The 17,360-nt window shown below is 40.6% G+C and overlaps 1 protein-coding gene across 1 annotated transcript in view; it reads right to left on the minus strand.

Annotated features, from left to right (window-relative positions):
* Nucleotides 1-17,360, minus strand: part of dars1 (aspartyl-tRNA synthetase 1) — a 51,207-nt gene that overhangs the window by 23,093 nt on the left and 10,754 nt on the right. Inside the window, exons 5-7 of the mRNA XM_041782401.1 lie at nt 14,302-14,404; nt 10,450-10,530; nt 3,046-3,105 (exon numbers count right to left, since the gene is read on the minus strand). Of these exons, the coding sequence (XP_041638335.1) occupies nt 3,046-3,105; nt 10,450-10,530; nt 14,302-14,404 (244 nt within the window). The remainder of the gene's footprint in view (nt 1-3,045; nt 3,106-10,449; nt 10,531-14,301; nt 14,405-17,360) is intronic.

Genomic DNA, 17,360 nt, shown 5'->3' on the forward strand with positions numbered 1-17,360 from the left:
GGAAAACCCATTTGCGCCCAAGCTTTAACTTCCTGGCTGATGTCTTGAGATGTTGCTTCAGTATTTCCACATAATGTTCTTTCCTCATGATGCCATCTATTTTGTGAAGTGCACCAGTCCCTCCTGCAGCAAAACAACCCCACAACATGATGCTGCCACCCCTATGTTTCACAGTTGGGATGGTGTTCTCAGGCTTGCAAGCTTCCCCCTTTTTTCTCCAAATGTAACGATGGTCATTATGGCCAAAAAGTTCAATTTTAGATTCGTCAGACCACTGAACATGTCTCCATAAATTAAGGTCTTTGTCCCTGTGTGCATTTGCAAACTGTAATCTGGCTTTTTTATGTTTCTTTTGGCGTAATGGCTTCTTCCTGGGACAGTGGCCTTTCAGCCCATGTCGGTACAGGACTTGTTTGACTGTTGATAATGACACACTCTCACCAGCTTCAGCCAGCATCTTCACAAGGTCTTTTGCTTTTGTTCTTGGGTTGAGATGCACTTTTCGGACCAAAGCACGTTCATCTCTGGGACACAGAACCCGTCTCCTTCCTGAGCGGTATGATGGCTGGACATTCCCATGGTGTTTATACTTGCGTATAATTGTTTGAACAGATGAACGTGGCACCTTCAGGCATCTGGAAATTGCACCCAAGGATGAACCAGACTTGTGCAAGTCCACAATTCTCTTCCTGATATCTTGGCTGATTTCTTTTGATTTTCCCATGATGTTACACAAAGAAGCAGTGTTTTTCAGGTGTGCCTTAAAATACATCCACAGGTGTGCCTCGAATTAACTCAAATGTTGTCAATAAACCTATCAGAGGCTTCCAAAGACATGACATCATCATCTGGACTTTCCCAAATTGTTTAAAGGCATAGTAATCTTAATGTATGTAAACTTCTGACTCTCAAGAAAATAATAAAAAAAAATGTCTAAAAAATTATCTCCCTCATTATTCTGGCATTTAGCAAATAGAAATAATTTTGGTAATCCTAATTGACCAAAAACAGGAAAAGTTTAATCTGATTTAATGTCAGATGCTGAGAAAAAAAAGTTTATGTGCCTTTTTATATAGTGTATGTAAACTTCTGGTTTCAACTGTATATACAAATAAACTAAGAGCTCAATTCCCTTTTGAAAGCCTAAAAGTCACATTTTAAAAAAAAAAAGTATTGATGTAGTTCCACTGCAAACAGAAGAGGACAGCTGCTCCAGCTGCAAAGATGAGGTTGATTACAAACTGAAAAGACTGCATGAATTAAAAAACTTTCACTTCTGTGTTTTGCCAGTGAAATAATAAAACTACAAAGCTGACTAGGTCCCCTTTTTTTATGGTGAAAAACAGACAAAATTACATAGTCAATACACACACACTTAAAAGTCTTAAGTGTCTGTATCTTCACTGTGCGGCATTTACCCCATGCAACTGCAGTCAGAAATCTGAGTATAAAATGTCAAGCTTCTCTGCATTTGTCTGGCCAGACAAAAGGTAGTATCATGTTCAAGGGTAACCCAACACCATTCTCCCCTTGGGTTAAAAAATGTTCAGCAAAAGACACTGATGAGACAAGTTAAGCAAAAAGAGGTTAAGGCACATTAACTTTTAAATAACTGTTTAAGGCATTTCTACAGGTCTGGAATCTTATATGAGCTCTAAAATCCAAACAGACTCAGAGCACATGCTTGGAGAGTATAGAGTTACAGAAACTTCTATTGAGGTATTCAACCTAGTACTGTGATATGAGTGATAATGCCTACTTGCCTGCTGCACCATAAGTGTACCAGTATCAGATCAGCACAATGAAGCGCTAATGCTGTTAGCATCATTTATTTTAAAATACAGACTGTATGTCGCCTGGGGGATAAGCCGCTGTCTGTTTTTGAAATGGATCTCCCGAAGTTTAAAAAAGTTTAAACAATCCAGTGTGATGGTTAAACTTTTGTTTCTGCAGGTTCTGTGTGGTTGCATTGCTGTTTTTTGTGTTATGGGTAGCTTTAATATGGTAGTTTCGCTCTTACCGGTAATTTCCACAAAGGACGACCGCGCCACGCACCGAAACACGGCAGGTTTGCTCCGACCTATGGCGAGGGACCTCACCTACTGAAAGCGTGTTCAGAGCGCTGCGCTGCACCGCACCGCACCAAGCAGCCCTGATCAGTGGGCAAAGATCACAGGAAAACTTCAAAATCATGAAGGAGTAGTATGTCAACAGTGGATGATTTTACCTGTGGGGTTAATTTATCATCCTTTCTGGTATAAGCCCATGACATTATTGCTTCTGCCACTGGGTAACACATTAGGAAGTTAAAAGGTTAATGTTTGTTTAAAGGATGTGTGGTTTTTTTGCCAAATTTTTTGGGTAAATGTCCTCAAAAATGAACTTTTCCTCATCAGTGGTGCCGTTGTAGCTCTGTGACCCTTTGCTCTTGATGCAGTATGAGACGTAATGTTGATATAGTGATTATTTGCGACCAGGAGTCCGTGCATTGTGTTGTATTTTGAAAGAACCGGATATTCTACATTTGTGACTCCTTTTTTGGAGCTTTCTTATCGACGGGTATAGTTGATAATAGTGATGATTTGTGACCGGGAGTCCGTGCATTGTGTTGTATTTTGAAAGAACCGGATGTTCTACACTTGTGACTCCTTTTTTGGAGCTTTCTTGTCAACGGGTACTGAAGTGGTTTGGCAGCTGCCAGTGCTGAAAATAGACCTGCAGCGTATCTCAAACGAAGCGGAGCGGTGCTCCAGGCATGCGCTGCTGTTGGACTGGAGCATCAGCTGCGGAAATGCTCTGATAGGCCAGAGAGAGAGCGATGTGCGCCGCAGTGTAATTCATTGGCGGACTGCGACACAGTTGCTGTATGCGGAAACTGGAGGTAACCCTACTGTCACGAAACAGACTCTGCTCCCCTCCACCTGTCGTCTTTAAGGAAGAGTGTTCTCTGTCAAGCACACCCGTCTTCTTTAAACCCCATCCAGTGTTGTTTGTGTTATCCAGGAAGTTCCCCCTTCGTTTTCCTCAGCTATAATAATAACTTACCCTGAGATCAATCACCCTATTGTCCAGCTTGGTGTCCTGGTTGACAGTGGCCCTGCCTTCCTGAAACCAAACAAAAGCATTATTACATCAGCAAAGAACCTGCAAGTTTGATAATATTCAAATATGCGGCTCTTATCCTTTTTAGGGCTTGAGCATCCAACCAAGGGCTGGGCAAGAGTCCTGTTGTATTTGCTTTGCTTGTTTTTCACCTCTTTGAGGTCTGTTTTGGGGGCCTGAAAAGGATACTTCCAACATTTTTGCAAATTCGCCCATCGCCATAATTCCTTTAGTCTTAGTAATAGGTTCGTTTCCTTTAGTTGTTGGTGCAAGCTGTTTCTAGATCTGGGAGGGGCCATTAAACCAGCTGCACTGCTTACCCTATGTTAGCAGACGGAATTTTTGCTGTCCCTCATCAAACTCATCAAATACACAATCCAACAACTCCAAAATGCTCTCGTGGACAAGTTGTGACCTGTACATTCACCACGCCATGAAATAATCATGGAACATTATGAGACGGAGATGTTTTAAAGTTTAAATGCAAAGCTGGAACTACACTCCAGACATGGCTGCTGCACTGTGTCCCTCTGCCCAGTGGTTCACTCAAGAAATCGTTCAGAGTATTTGCTCATGTGTCGTAATGTTACATATATACGTTATTATTTCTTAGTGTTTACTTCAATCATCACCAGACTTCACTAGAATAATCACACATTGGTCCTTAATACATCCATGCATCGATATCATTACTTACCTCCTTCTGCCAGTCAAAAATTTGCACCATTTTTGTGTTGCCACAAAAAACAAGAGTGATGTCAGTTTGCCCTCTATATATTTACCCTTTCTTACCCCCAAAAAATACATCAAATGAACTTCTTTTTTTAAATCAACAATTGAAAAAAACCCCAGATCAGTTCTTATTGGTTATCGGCCATCAGGAGTAGGAAATTACTGGCTATCCTATGTTTGTTTTAATTGCACCTGTTGTTGCTGCTGCAGCATGTAGCACACAATGAACATCTGATTATTTCTCATCACTGTCTTGCCCCCAGAAAGAGGAATTAACATGTTTTTAATCTTGCATCGCCATGGATCAAATTACAACTAGCAGTTTACGTTAAACAGTTCTTTTTAAAGAGGACATATAGCACTGTTCCGTAGCGTGTGACACACAAGTTTATCTAGGCTAGTCCTGGACCATTGCTTGACAAATTACCTAGACATTATTAGAAGAAGTTCTGTCTTCATTTTTACGCCATCTGCACACACAGGCAGTGATGCTATTGTTAGAAAAAGACTAACTTTCTAAAGGCATTTATTTTAAAAATGTGCTCATTACACAGCACCATTTTAATGACTGTAATAAAAGCGATACAGTAAATATATTTAAATACCCTGGGATACACTACTGCCATACTACTGCTCATTCCTACTGAAGTCATCATTATAAAGTCCAAGGAAGTATCCATGTGAAGGAGGCGATAAAAGACTGAAATACCCCAAAATATATCATTTTAGGAGAGTGCAAAGACTCCAGGAGTGACAACATAGACAATTTAGTTCTCACTGGCAGACTGAGAAACATCAAACAGCTTGAAAGACCAAAGAAAACAACTTACGTAGATTATTCCAGAATCTGTTCCTTATTGAAGAAAAGCCCCTTTACAACATCTTGTCAAATCAAGAATACTCTGGAGTAGGGCTGAACACTATTGTTTTACAGGCAAACATTGGTTTTACAGGTCACATTGCCTTGGCTTAAATGTTGACTCTGTTTGCTCAGATGATTTGCATGTCTCTGATCACAGCTGTGTTTTATTTAATCTGTCCTTTACTTTAGACTCACCTCCCTCAAAATATGCTTGTCAGTTTCGAGTTTTGAATCCGCTCTCAGCAGAAAAGTTCTCTGCAGCTTTTGATACTGGACAGGCTTTGTCCTCTCACACAGATGTTGATAGTCTTGTTAATAATTTTAATTCTCACTGTTCCTCAGTTTTAGATAAAGTGGCCCCTCTGAAAACCAGTCTTGTTCCTTATGTTAATTCTACCCCCTGGTTAAATGAAAGCATTCGCTGTTTCCGGTGCAAATGTCGGAGGATGGAACAACTCTGGAAGTCCACCAAGCTGGATGTCCACCGTTTATACTACAAAGAACTTTTAATTGAATATAATAACATGGTTAAAGATGCTAGGACATCATATTTTGCAAACCTGATAGCAAATAGTAAGCGAAACCCTAAGGTTTTGTTTGACACCATTAATAATATTGTTACTCCTGCTCCCCCTGATGTCCCTGTCTTTTCTAACAAAGACTGTAATGACTTCCTATCCTTCTTTGTGGAAAAGATAAATAATGTAAGATCCAGCATCTCTCCTTCTTTTGCGCCATGTACTCTGTTGCCACATAAGCCATCAATTCTGGCTAGTTTCAGCCCCATCACTCTTCATGACTTAAATGATCTGGTCAACAGTATGAGGTCATCCTCTAGACTGGTAGATATCTTCCAAACATCTTTATTTAAATCTGTGCTTCCAACAACTGGTCCTTGTCTACTCTCCATAATTAACAGCTCCCTGCAATAAGGTCAAGTCCCATCTTATTTTAAATCTGTTGCTGTTGAGCCTCTTCTGAAAAAGAGCAACCTAGATCCATCTGTCCATAACAACTACAGGCCAATTTCAAAGCTGCCTTTTATTTCAAAGATTTTAGAAAAAGTCATAGCTAATCAGCTAATGTCTGTTTTAACTGCCCACAGGATTTTGGACACTTTCCAGTCAGGTTTCAGACCAAAGCATTCAACTGAGACGGCTCTTCTCACAGTCTCTAATGATTAGTATGTCTTTAGACGCAGGTAAATGCTCTGTCTTGGTTCTCCTTGATCTGAGCGCTGCGTTTGATACTGTGAACCATAGCATTTTAATAGACAGACTCAGCCAGTGGGTTGGTGTCACAGGGAGTGCCCTTGACTGGTTCTGCAGCTACCTGTTTAATAGGACTTTTTCTGTGTCAGTTGGTCCATATGTTTCCAAATGTGCTACTATAGCCGTGTTTCCATCAGGGGGTCCAGTTTGATTCAGTTCGGTCTGGTATGGTTTAGTACGCTTAACCCCCAAATACACTCAGAGGCAATGAAAATGCAACACCAGTTTGGATTCAAATATTTTTGTGACTCAAATTTATTTTCTTATTTTAACAACTCAAATATGTTGGGTGGGTTGACTTTGATGAATTAAATGTGCCAATGGGCCGATTTGGACAATAATAAACAGATGCATTAAACATAACGAGCACGAGTTGAAAATGAAAAATCCCAACAAGACTGAACGGAACACACATTTAAAAATGAACTCAAAAGAACAGTCAGTATCGGATGTGACCCCCACGAACATCCACACAGGCAGTACAACGTACTGACATGTGTCAGTACGTTGTACTGTGACTAAGCGTCTTAGGTTGTCTTGGGGAAGCTTGGGGATGAAAGAGCTTGTCCCACTTGGTCCCAGACATGCTCGATGGGCAATAAATCTGGTGAGCACGCAGGCCATGGCAGACAGTTAACACCATGTTGTGCCAGGAAAGTAGCTGTGACAAGAGCAGTGTGGGGTCTGGCGTTATCCTGCGGGAAGATGGTCACATCATTGTGATTCCTCAGGAATGGGACCACGACAGGGTCCAAGACTTCATCAGTGTACCGCTGAGCTGTTAAGTTGCCATTGATGAAGACCAGAGGTGTTCTGTGATTGGCAGTAATCCCAGCCCACACCATCATACTGGCACCACCCCAACGATCATTCTGTCTGATGCAGCATGGAGCATGACGCTCCCCACGGCGACGCCATACACGAACACGGCCATCAGCGGCATGGAGGCCGAATCGGGATTCATCTGTGAATAAGACACTGTTCCACTGCATCAGCAACCAACGACAGTGTTGAGTGGCCCATGCCAAGCGATTTTCACGGTGATGTTCCATCAGCACTGGCCTCACGTATGGCCTTCAAGCATGCAACTGCTGATCTATCAGTCTTCTCCGTACTGTTCTGCTGCTGATACATGGCTGTCGTCTGCCTGGTGTCTCTGCAGCTGTTTGAGTAGCAGTCCTGAAATGATCACGCAGATGCTGAAGGACAATATGGCGATCCTAATGAGGAGTTGTCACTCTTTCACGTCCTGGACGTGGTCGGTCATTAACAGAACCTGTTTCATGCTGCCACTGTATCAGTCTGGTGATGCTGGACCGACTACACCCAAAACGGTGAGCCACTTGCCGGACTCTTACTCCCGCCTCTAGCATACCCAGGGCCCTGTTCCGTTGTTCAGTCGACAGACGTGGCATTATGAAACTTAAAAATGTTTTTTGTGTGGCTTTTATCATGCCTTTATATAGGGAAGACAACCACTCCTTCATTTCAACCCTTGCACTTGCACAACTCCTAATCCCATATGTTGTACTCAATATGGATTGATGAGAGTACAACTCACACTGTTGAGTAACATGATGATCATTCATGTGTAACGAGGTACACATCGTGACCCCAATGGTCACTTAAGAACTCATATTGGACTTCTCAGGTCCTGAGCAAAAATAAACCAAAATTTAGAGTGTTGCGTTTTCATTGCCTTTGAGTATAGTGTGCGTTTCCACAGACACCCGTGCTCTAACTTGGGTGGGCGGGGCTGTAAAAGCATGCATGTAAAGTCACAGACAGCGCGAGTCAGCTGTTGCAGCAGCAGAGTTATAGAAAGGATGAGTGACAGAAATCAGTAGGAAATAAGCAGTAAACTGCTTTATTTCAGCTGAAAGTCCTTTTTAAAAAAATAACTACATCTTAATGATGTTAACCGCTGTCAGTACAGATCCTCAGCTGATGGAATACGTGTAGAGAGACGGTTTGAGTCGTAACACTACGTTAATATGTGAATATATCTAGTCTAGAACAGTTTATACGACAAAATATGAAAGTAAAGAGCTATACTATAAGAACTCGCCGCATTAAAAATAAAGTAAAAGTTCAGCTGGTGTTAAAATCAAGCTAGATTAAGTCAGAAATCCGGGGTGCGCTGATCTCATTGTAAAACAGTCTGCAGCCTGAAGTTTTACGAGCCCATTCAACAACCACAGAGCTATGTTTTCACAGGTTATCTAATGTAAGAAGTTGATTAATAACTAGTTACAGATGAGAATGAACTGTTCTAAGGCTTCGTATTCACAAAACTTCTGCATTAATTCAGTTTTTTCATCCATCGCGGATGGATCAGGCTGATGTGAGCCTTTGGGCTCTGCTTTGTGTACTTAAAATCATCCAGATAAACATCAGGAAACTTGATTTGTGGCCAGATACCAATATCTACAGACTAGGAAACAGTTTGGATCTCCATCGAGTCCAAATATTTTCCATTTAGGCAGATATTGGTCCGTTTTCCTCCCGTTTTCGCCCGCTTCTCACATCGAAGACTTCCTTGTTTGAAGCCCGAAGTGAGCAGCTGAGTCGCGTGCTGACGTGACATCAGTGCAGCCCCTATTGTTGTGTGTGTAGCTCCACCTTTTTGGTACAGTCAGGTAAGACTGGCACCCCTATGGAAGGGTGCCAAAAAGTGGGACGGTACGGGTCGGTTTTTTGGGACCCTTTCTCTATGGAAACACCAAAAAAGCATGCCGTACCGCACCGAACTGAGCCAGACCGCTCGGTGGAAACGACCTATTTGTCCTGTGGTGTGCCCCAAGGATCTGTCTTGGGGCCTTTTCTGTTTACTCTTTATATGTTTCCTCTGAGCACCATCATCAGTAGATTCAAAGGAGTGTCATACCACTTGTACGCTGATGACATCAAACTGTATATGTCTTTCAGACCCACTGACACTGATAAAATGAATATGTTGCCTGAGTGTCTGTCCGCCATTAAGGATTGGATGAGTAATAACTTTCTTCAGCTAAACACTGATAAAACTGAGATTCTCATCATTGCCTCAGAGAGCATCTCTTCTCAAGCTGAGAAATGTTTTGGATCTCTTTCCTCCTCCTTAAAAAAAAAGTGTAAAAATCTCGGGGTAACACTTGATAATTTAATGCTTTTTGATGAACACGTCAAGTCACTGACCCGTTCCTGTTTCTTTCATTTAAGAAACATCTCTAAATTGAAATCTGTTGTGCTGAGTTAGAAATGCTGATTCATGCTTTTATATCCTCCCGACTTGACTATTGTAACTCCCTTTTCACCTGCTTGAATAAATCATCCCTTAATCGGTTACAGATGGTTCAAAATGCCGCTGCAAGATTACTGACTCAGTCCAATAGAACAGCTCACATCACTCCAGTTTTATTTTCCTTACATTGGCTCCTAATTAATTCCCGAATTCATTTTAAAATCCTTGTTTTTGTATATAAAGCCCTTCATGGGCAGGCGCCCAACTACATTCTAGACCTGCTCCATCCCTACATCCCTAGCTGTTCTCTCAGGTCTTCTGACCAGGGTTTACTTGTTGTTCCCTGAGTGCATTTAAAAACTAAAGGCTACCCTGCTTTTGAATATGTGGCGCCTACTCTCTGGAACTCTCTTCCACTCCAGTTGCGCTCATCTGCTTCGGCAGAGGTTAAAAAGGAGCTTAAGACACATCTTTTCAGATTGGCTTTTGAACATCTATAACATTGATTTGGATGTATGCAATTGTTTCATGGTTTTTCATATTTTTGATGCTTTGCTGTTGTTTACTTGTTGTATTTTCATTTTAACTGTTGTGAAGCACTTTGTGACGTTCTGTGAAAGGTGCTATACAAATAAATTTTACTTACTTACTACTTATATTGCAGAAACTGTTAGTCACATGACCTGAAGCAGGTCATGCTGCCACTATTGTGTTGTTTGATGAAATTTGAAAGCTGTAGTTACAAAACTAAAATCAGAAAGACCCACACACAAGCAGCAACTGAGGATTGCTGCAGAAAAGGCCTGGAAAAGCAACTCTAGAAAGGAAACTTAGAATGTACTGATATGGGTTCCAGACTGCAGGCAGTAACTGACTACAAAGGATTTCCATCTATCCATCCATTTTCTATACTTTTTATCCCTTTGGGGGTCGCGGGGGGCTGGAGCCTATTCCAGCTGTCATTGGGTGAGAGGTCATGTAGAGACAGACATCCAGGGACGCTCACATTAAAATTCCATATTCTGTGAAACCCCTTAAAGTAAAGCCCAAAGTCTACACTTCATTGGTTGTTTTATTCCAAATCCATTGTGTTGGTAAACAGAAGCAAAGTGATAATAGTTTATCACAGTTTAAATACTAACGGACATTACTGATGGATTCAACATTGCCAAAAACATCGCTGTTGAATCTGATAATTCAGTAGCTTGGGTGTATCATGCTCTGTATGCCTTTTGATACTTCCCCTTGTTTGTCCTCACCTCCTCGCCTTCTCCATCAGGCCTGACTGCATCTTCCAACTGAAGAGGCAGACGAGGCTCTGCCTGGCTGATGACATAAATCTGAGAACAGAAAGAAACAAAACATTATAATTCAGAGAATTATAATGAAGATCTTTTTTATTAAAAGCTTAGACACAGAAAGCACCAGGGGTCGAAATACAGACTTCAAAAGTGAAGGAATAAAAAGCTGCACATGTAGAAACTGCTACAGAAAACTGGGTTTCAGGGCTGTTGCTATGCTATGATCTGGTCCCTGTATAACTTGTGTCTACAACCTGGGCATCAAGTCAGACATGTTCCCATGAGTGCTTGCCTCCTTTGTCTGCAACAATGTTTGTGATGTTTCATGCACAGGACTCAAGGCCCAGCCTGTTAAGAAGGGTTTCCATTTCGGAAAACTCAAAATCGAGGCTCTGCTTTTTGCAGATGCTGGTGATTTGTTGTCTTCTCCAAACTGGTACCTCCAGCAGACACTGAGGCAGTTTTGAGATCCAGCACCTCCAAGTTTTCTGCCAAAAACTGGTTATTTGTGGAGTCAGTCTTTACAACAAGTGAAGGTGTCCAAGGATCTTTAGGTCTCGTTCATGAGTGAAGGTAAATGGATTGTGAGATTCACAGGTGTTTATTGTGGGACTAGTACTGGTGCTGGGCGATATGAATCAAAAATAATCTCTTGATATTTTTAAATTCAATAGGGATATTAATTAACCTTGCAAAGCAGATGGATACACCCGTTTACGTGTTTCTCACTGAAGAATCCATCTTGCAGAGCTCCCGTCTGAACAGTTTGGGCCCGGTTAGAAAGTGACAGGACCAATCAGCATCAAGAGGCAGTGCTTTTGGGTGCAGCGGAGTCGTGACATGAGCAAGCAGCAACAAGAGGCTGGTGCAGATATGGCGGAAGAGATTAGCGTAGATGCTGCTAAAGCGCCACTTTGATCAGAACTTGACAACATTTGTTAAAAGAAGAACAAAGAACAGGAATGAGTTGTTTTCTTTTCAAAAATGACAAAAGTTGTGTACTGACATGTCTACAGTCACCATGGTTCGTGTTATGCAGCTCTATATGGATTTATTCCTCGATAGCGGCTACGTTACGTGTTTTGTTGCTCTGATTGGCCCGTAAAGATGTAACAGATAGAATGTCTATCCAATCACCCTTCGAGAATTTTTTCAAAGCCTCTGCCCTTTCCTTTGTGACAAGCAAAACAGCTTAACCCTGTGAGCTTTTGTTGAACCATAAGTTGCACTCATGGGACTGGTCATGTCAGCTTAATGTAACTTCAAACATCATTAGAGATTGCTGATTCCATCAGAAGGAACACAGTGCGAGTTTACAGTGGCTAGAAAAAGTATGTGAATCCTTTGAAATTATCTAGTTTTCTGCTGTAAATGGTCAATAAATGTGATCTCATCTGCACTGTTCATATGATTCCTTTAAGTCTTTAGCTGTTACTCTAAGGCAGTGGTTTCTTAAATAGGGGTATCCGTACCCCTTAGGGTATGTGAAGGCACTCCAAGGGGGCATGAGATTCTAAAATAAATGTAGGCTATTTAAAAAACAGCGCCTTTCTATGGACATCAGGAGCAACAAGATTTTGCAAATATATTATGCACATTATAAAAAACATTTGCCCTGCAAAAGTCTGCGGTGTTTTCTCCTGTCCTCTGATAAACAGTGATGTACTGTACATGGGAGCGGAAGACAAAATGAGGTTTCTCCCTCTCTCCTCCACCCCGTACGTCATGGCACTTTTGTGCAGAGCCAGGAAGTCAGTGCTGTGTTGTTTCACTGTTTCATTCACTGTGCCAGCCAAGTTTGCTAAGAGGAGGGCATAATTTTTCATTCATTTTATGTTAAATATGATCAATGATAATAACAAGGGCTCTGCTGAGGTTTCCCTGTGTGAGGAGTTAACTTCCCCCACAGTGCACTGATTGGCTCACCTGTTTGTGTTCCAGACTGGTCAGAGGAGTAATGCCAGTTGGCTGATTGATCCGGAGCATTTATAAGTCATGTGTCTGAGGTCAGAGGGGACTGTGTTGTTAAATATTTCATTGGACTAAAGTCCCGTTAGCTTGGAAACAGCTCCATCTGTGCGCGTAGCGCTTTTACGCTCACATGGACATGTCGTGCTGCCTGCTGCCTGTCTCCCTCTCTACCAGGCTACATGAGGCAAAAACCACAGGCACTGATACAGACAGATATGAGGAGAGGAAAAACATCATGTGGTGTTAGAGAGGATGTTTTTGTTCCTCTGTCTGCTCGGCACCATTGAGTGTTTTGATGTGCGCTTGTTGGAACGAAACTCTGAAAAAGATGAATTAAAATAAATTGACCAAAATTCGATAAACATATCTGTCACAATTTCGTGCTGCCAAATTATGTTGCTGTGTGGAAGCTTGCATTGACTTTCTATAGGTTCAAAAGATAAATACTTTGTGCAAATTATTTGCACAAAAAAATGTGCAAGGACCTTAAACACTGAAATTCAGATTTTCACACTGTGAGAACACACTGCCAGCCACTTGCTTGACCTGAACCCCATAGAGAATCTATGGGGTATTGTGAAGAGGACGATGAGAGACACCAGACTCAAGAATATAGAGGAGTTGAAGGCCGCCACCAGGGCAATCTTGGCATCAGAATTCCTCAGCAGGCTGACTGCCTCCATGCTGTGTTACATTGTTGCAGTTATTTGAGCTAAAGCAGCATCAACCAACTACTGATGTCAAAAATGAAGATAATTTTCCATAAGGCAGAAATTTCTGTATCATAAATCTTTTTTTTAATCGGTGTTTTTGGATATTCTAATATTTTGAGATGGTATATGATTGATTTTTGTAAGCTGTAACCCATAATCATCAAGATTAAAACAAAAAAAATCTTTAAATATTTAACTTTGTATGAGATGAATCCAGACTATATAGAAGTTAAACTTTTTCAATTTAATCACAGCAAAAAAATGAACTTTAACATGATTTTCACATTTTTTAGATGCACCTATAAGTCAATAATTGTTCTAAGACATTTATAGTTCTTCACACATTCAAAAGCCTGGTTTTTGATCATTGTAGGCTCATGACTTTGAGAACAGGCTCTGAAATCTATGATCATTTCCTGTCTTGGAAATATTAAGCTCCAAGTAAGAATCATCACACCAGGTAACAAACTCATCCACAATGGCACCATGGCTGGACTCATCATTGTGCGACAAACTCATGATAAGTAAATCATAAGCAAACTTTTTAATACACCTGTTCTCATATTCGTTTTTGCAAATTTGTGTACAAAATATAAACTAATGGTGACAGAACACACCCCTGTGGTGAGCCTGAAGACCAATAAGAAGAACCAGATATGGTGCATGAATCTATACATAAGTTTCACTTTTTGAATATAATTACTGAAATAAATCCACTTTTTGATGATATTCTCACATACTGAGATGCACCTGTACATGCACAATATGTGCTATAGTGTTTTCGTACCCATACACAGAGGTAAATAGCTATGTTTCTGTGATGTTACGTTTGTCAGCTTCTTCAAACAGATGAACAGCCGAGTTATCCTCCATTTACTATATACTTGCATGTGTTTGTAACTGTATGCTTGACAGTTTTTTCAAGTAGGCACAAAGCTGACTTTCATCCACACTTTATCCACAGCTTTTTCAAAAAGTTGTGTAGCTGAGTTGTATATATTGTACACTTAATACTGATAGGAACCTCAAAAATTTCAAAATCAAACCTATCACTTTAAACTAAAGATTGTAAATTTCTTTGTGTACATAGAGAATCACAACACCCCTACAAGACAAGTATACCCACCCTCTCAATGTGGAGCTCCACATCCTGCTGGGAACAGCTCTCAATCTTCTGCTCCACTCTCCTCACTGATGCCTCCACATCTATGATGCTCTCCTTGGTAATGCTGGTGGAGACAGTAAGGAATATGGATCTTACAAAACATAAAATATAAGAAAAAAAAATTCCTGTGGGGGCAAAATTCTTTTTGACGTCTCTCTGTGGAAAAAACTGTGCATGCAAGTATTGAAAAACTTGAAGGCCGCTTTTCATATAAAATTGCAAAGACTTTCGAGATTTCATTATCTTCAGGATCCAATATCATTTAAAAAAAGTCTGTGAATCTGTAGAAATCCGTGTACACAGGGGACAAGGCCAAAAAATACTGGATTGCTGAGATCTTGCAATTTGAATTGATTTTCTATAAAATCCAAAATTGTTGCGCCTTTCGCTTCAGTTTGCCCCCCTCCTCGCCCTCCTGTCATTCTCCCTGTCCAACAAATATGCTCATGCTGTGTTCCATTTCCCTCGGATGTCGCAGCTAGGAATGACGTTGCAACAAAGTTAAGGGCCTTCCATTTGCTAGGGAGTTCGTGATTGGGGGTACTGGGGTTTGCTCTGACTTTCTGAATCGGAATTCTGAGTTAAGGGTGCATTGTCCATAATATATCCAACTGGCAGCTTGGAATTTCCAAGTTCCAAGATTAAACAGAATGCACCATAATGGTGCATATTATTTATTCTGTCACAATGCTAAAGAGGAGATGGCCTTTGCTCTCAAAATCATGCCAAAAGATGGAAACTACATGGGGCTCATGAGTCTGGTTTTTCTTTATAACTAAAAAAGAAAATGACAGGAAAAAACACGCTCACAAGGCAAAAGTGTTGGCATGCCTGTATGTCATGATACACCTACTCCATGATCCGTGATTGAAGTTCGCTCTCTTTAAAGCACTTCTCTACATTCAGATTAAACAAAATAACACAGGAGATGTGTCACAAATTGGTGTTAGGGTTAGGGTTTATTTACTGTTATTTTTCAGTTGTAGTTGTCATTGCTGCGTAAACGTGTTTGTATATTAGAGGTGGGAGAAATAATCGATTCTTAGATGCATCGTGATGTGGAGGTGGAAGATTCTGAATTGATTTATTAATGTCTAATAATTGATAGTCGTTAGTAATTTTAATATTTAATACTGTGGAATAGCAGGAACAAAAAGGTGGGACTCTGACACGCAGTGTGCAACAGCAAGAATTAGATTACCAGTTGTTCATCTGTGAAAAGGACATTTTTATGTCTGTAATTTACTAAATGTTACAAGGACAGATGCTGCTACCTGTGATTTGGTGCAATTGTAAATATCCAGTTTACACACATCTTCCATTAGAGGATAGTGGACATTTAATTTATCTCTATTTTTCTAAATACAAATGTAATGTTTTTATCATGTCTGACACAGTGAGAACAACAGAAATGCAAAAAAAAAAAAAAAAAAGCAAAAAAAAACAAATGCAGCAAAATGCACCAATAATTGATAAAGAATTGAATCGTAGCCCTATGAATCATAATCGAAGGGAATCGTGAGCTGCCCAAAGATTCCCACCTCTATTGTATATGTGTCGGTGCAGCCAAACAGTGTGATGCTTTGTTAAAGCTCCACAACAAAGTGTGTGCACTAAAACATTGTCAATAATTCAAGAGGCATAGCTTTAATACTCCTTTTATTATGCTGTAGGCCAATCACCACAAATGTTTACTGATGCACGGAGATGCCGAGCCATTAAGCAGTATTTTGGGAAAAACAACCCTTTCTGTGTAAATTAGTCTTACTGGATTGAGCATCTAATGACGAGTTTGGTGACGGCATTGCGTTAATAGAGTAAAGGTCAGCCTACTGTCTGTTTACCTGACACGCCAGATGGATGTGTGTCTCATATCCATCTGGAAAACCTTCGATATACAGCATTTGGGAAAGGGCAGGGGATTTTGGAGGTGTGTGTGTGCAGCTACCGAGAAATAAACTTTATGTATAACTGCATAACGTGAATCATGGTGACTGCAGACATGTCAGTACACGACTTTAATCGTTTTTGAAAAAAAAAAAAAACAAAAAAAAAACAACTCACTGCCAATCAGAGCAACAAAACACGTGACATCGTCGCCGCTACCGAGGTGTGTGTGTGCAGCTACCGAGAAATAAACTCCATGTAGAACTGCATAACATGAATCATAGTGACTGCAGACATGTTAGTACATGACTTTAATCGTTTTTGAAAAAAAAAAAAAAAAAAACTCACTGCTGTTCTCTGTTCTTCTTTTAACAAAGAAATGTTGTCAATTTCTGATAAAACAGGTGCTTTAGCAGCATCCACGCTAATGTCTTCCACCATAATTGCACCGGTCTCTTGTTGCTGCTTGCTTACGTCACAACTCTGCCGCGCCTGAAAGCACTGCCCCTCGTCTAACTGGGCCCAAACGGTTCAGACGGGAGCACTGCGGCACTGTGACATCACACCGCCAGCATGGACCAATACATGGCGGCCTCCTGGTGAGTTTATAAACTCAAATTACTCAAAATGAAGGTATCTAGTGAGGTTTTAAGTTCAATATACATACGAGGGATACAAATATCTATCCAACAAGATGAACTTGTCTGATCATGCAGTAACATGTAGTTAATTGCCAGATACTGAAAGTTCTATGTACTGTGGGAAAATAGGCACAAGCACTCACTCACAGGACATTTTATGCGCCTTTTATGGTTAAAATAAGAAAAATAGTCCAGAGGCTCAGATGTAAAAGGGTTTGGGGGGGGGGTTTAAATGTTTTTGTAATTGCAGTTACTGTTTTTTCAACAACTCTACAAAAATGCACAAAAACGTTTTGTGTGGATCATAACAATATTAGAGTTAAAAGATGGCACTGCATGGGGGTAAAACTGCCAAACCAAAACACGATTGGAAAATGCTGCATTTAAATAAAAGAAAAAAAAACGACAATGGAAGTAAAATACATTACAAGACACACTATCTCACATCTACAGAAGTTCATACAAAATGTGATATGAAATCATTGTCCTTTC

The sequence above is a fragment of the Cheilinus undulatus genome, unplaced genomic scaffold (genome assembly GCF_018320785.1).
Source record: "Cheilinus undulatus unplaced genomic scaffold, ASM1832078v1 Contig1, whole genome shotgun sequence".
Lineage (NCBI taxonomy): Eukaryota > Metazoa > Chordata > Actinopteri > Labriformes > Labridae > Cheilinus > Cheilinus undulatus.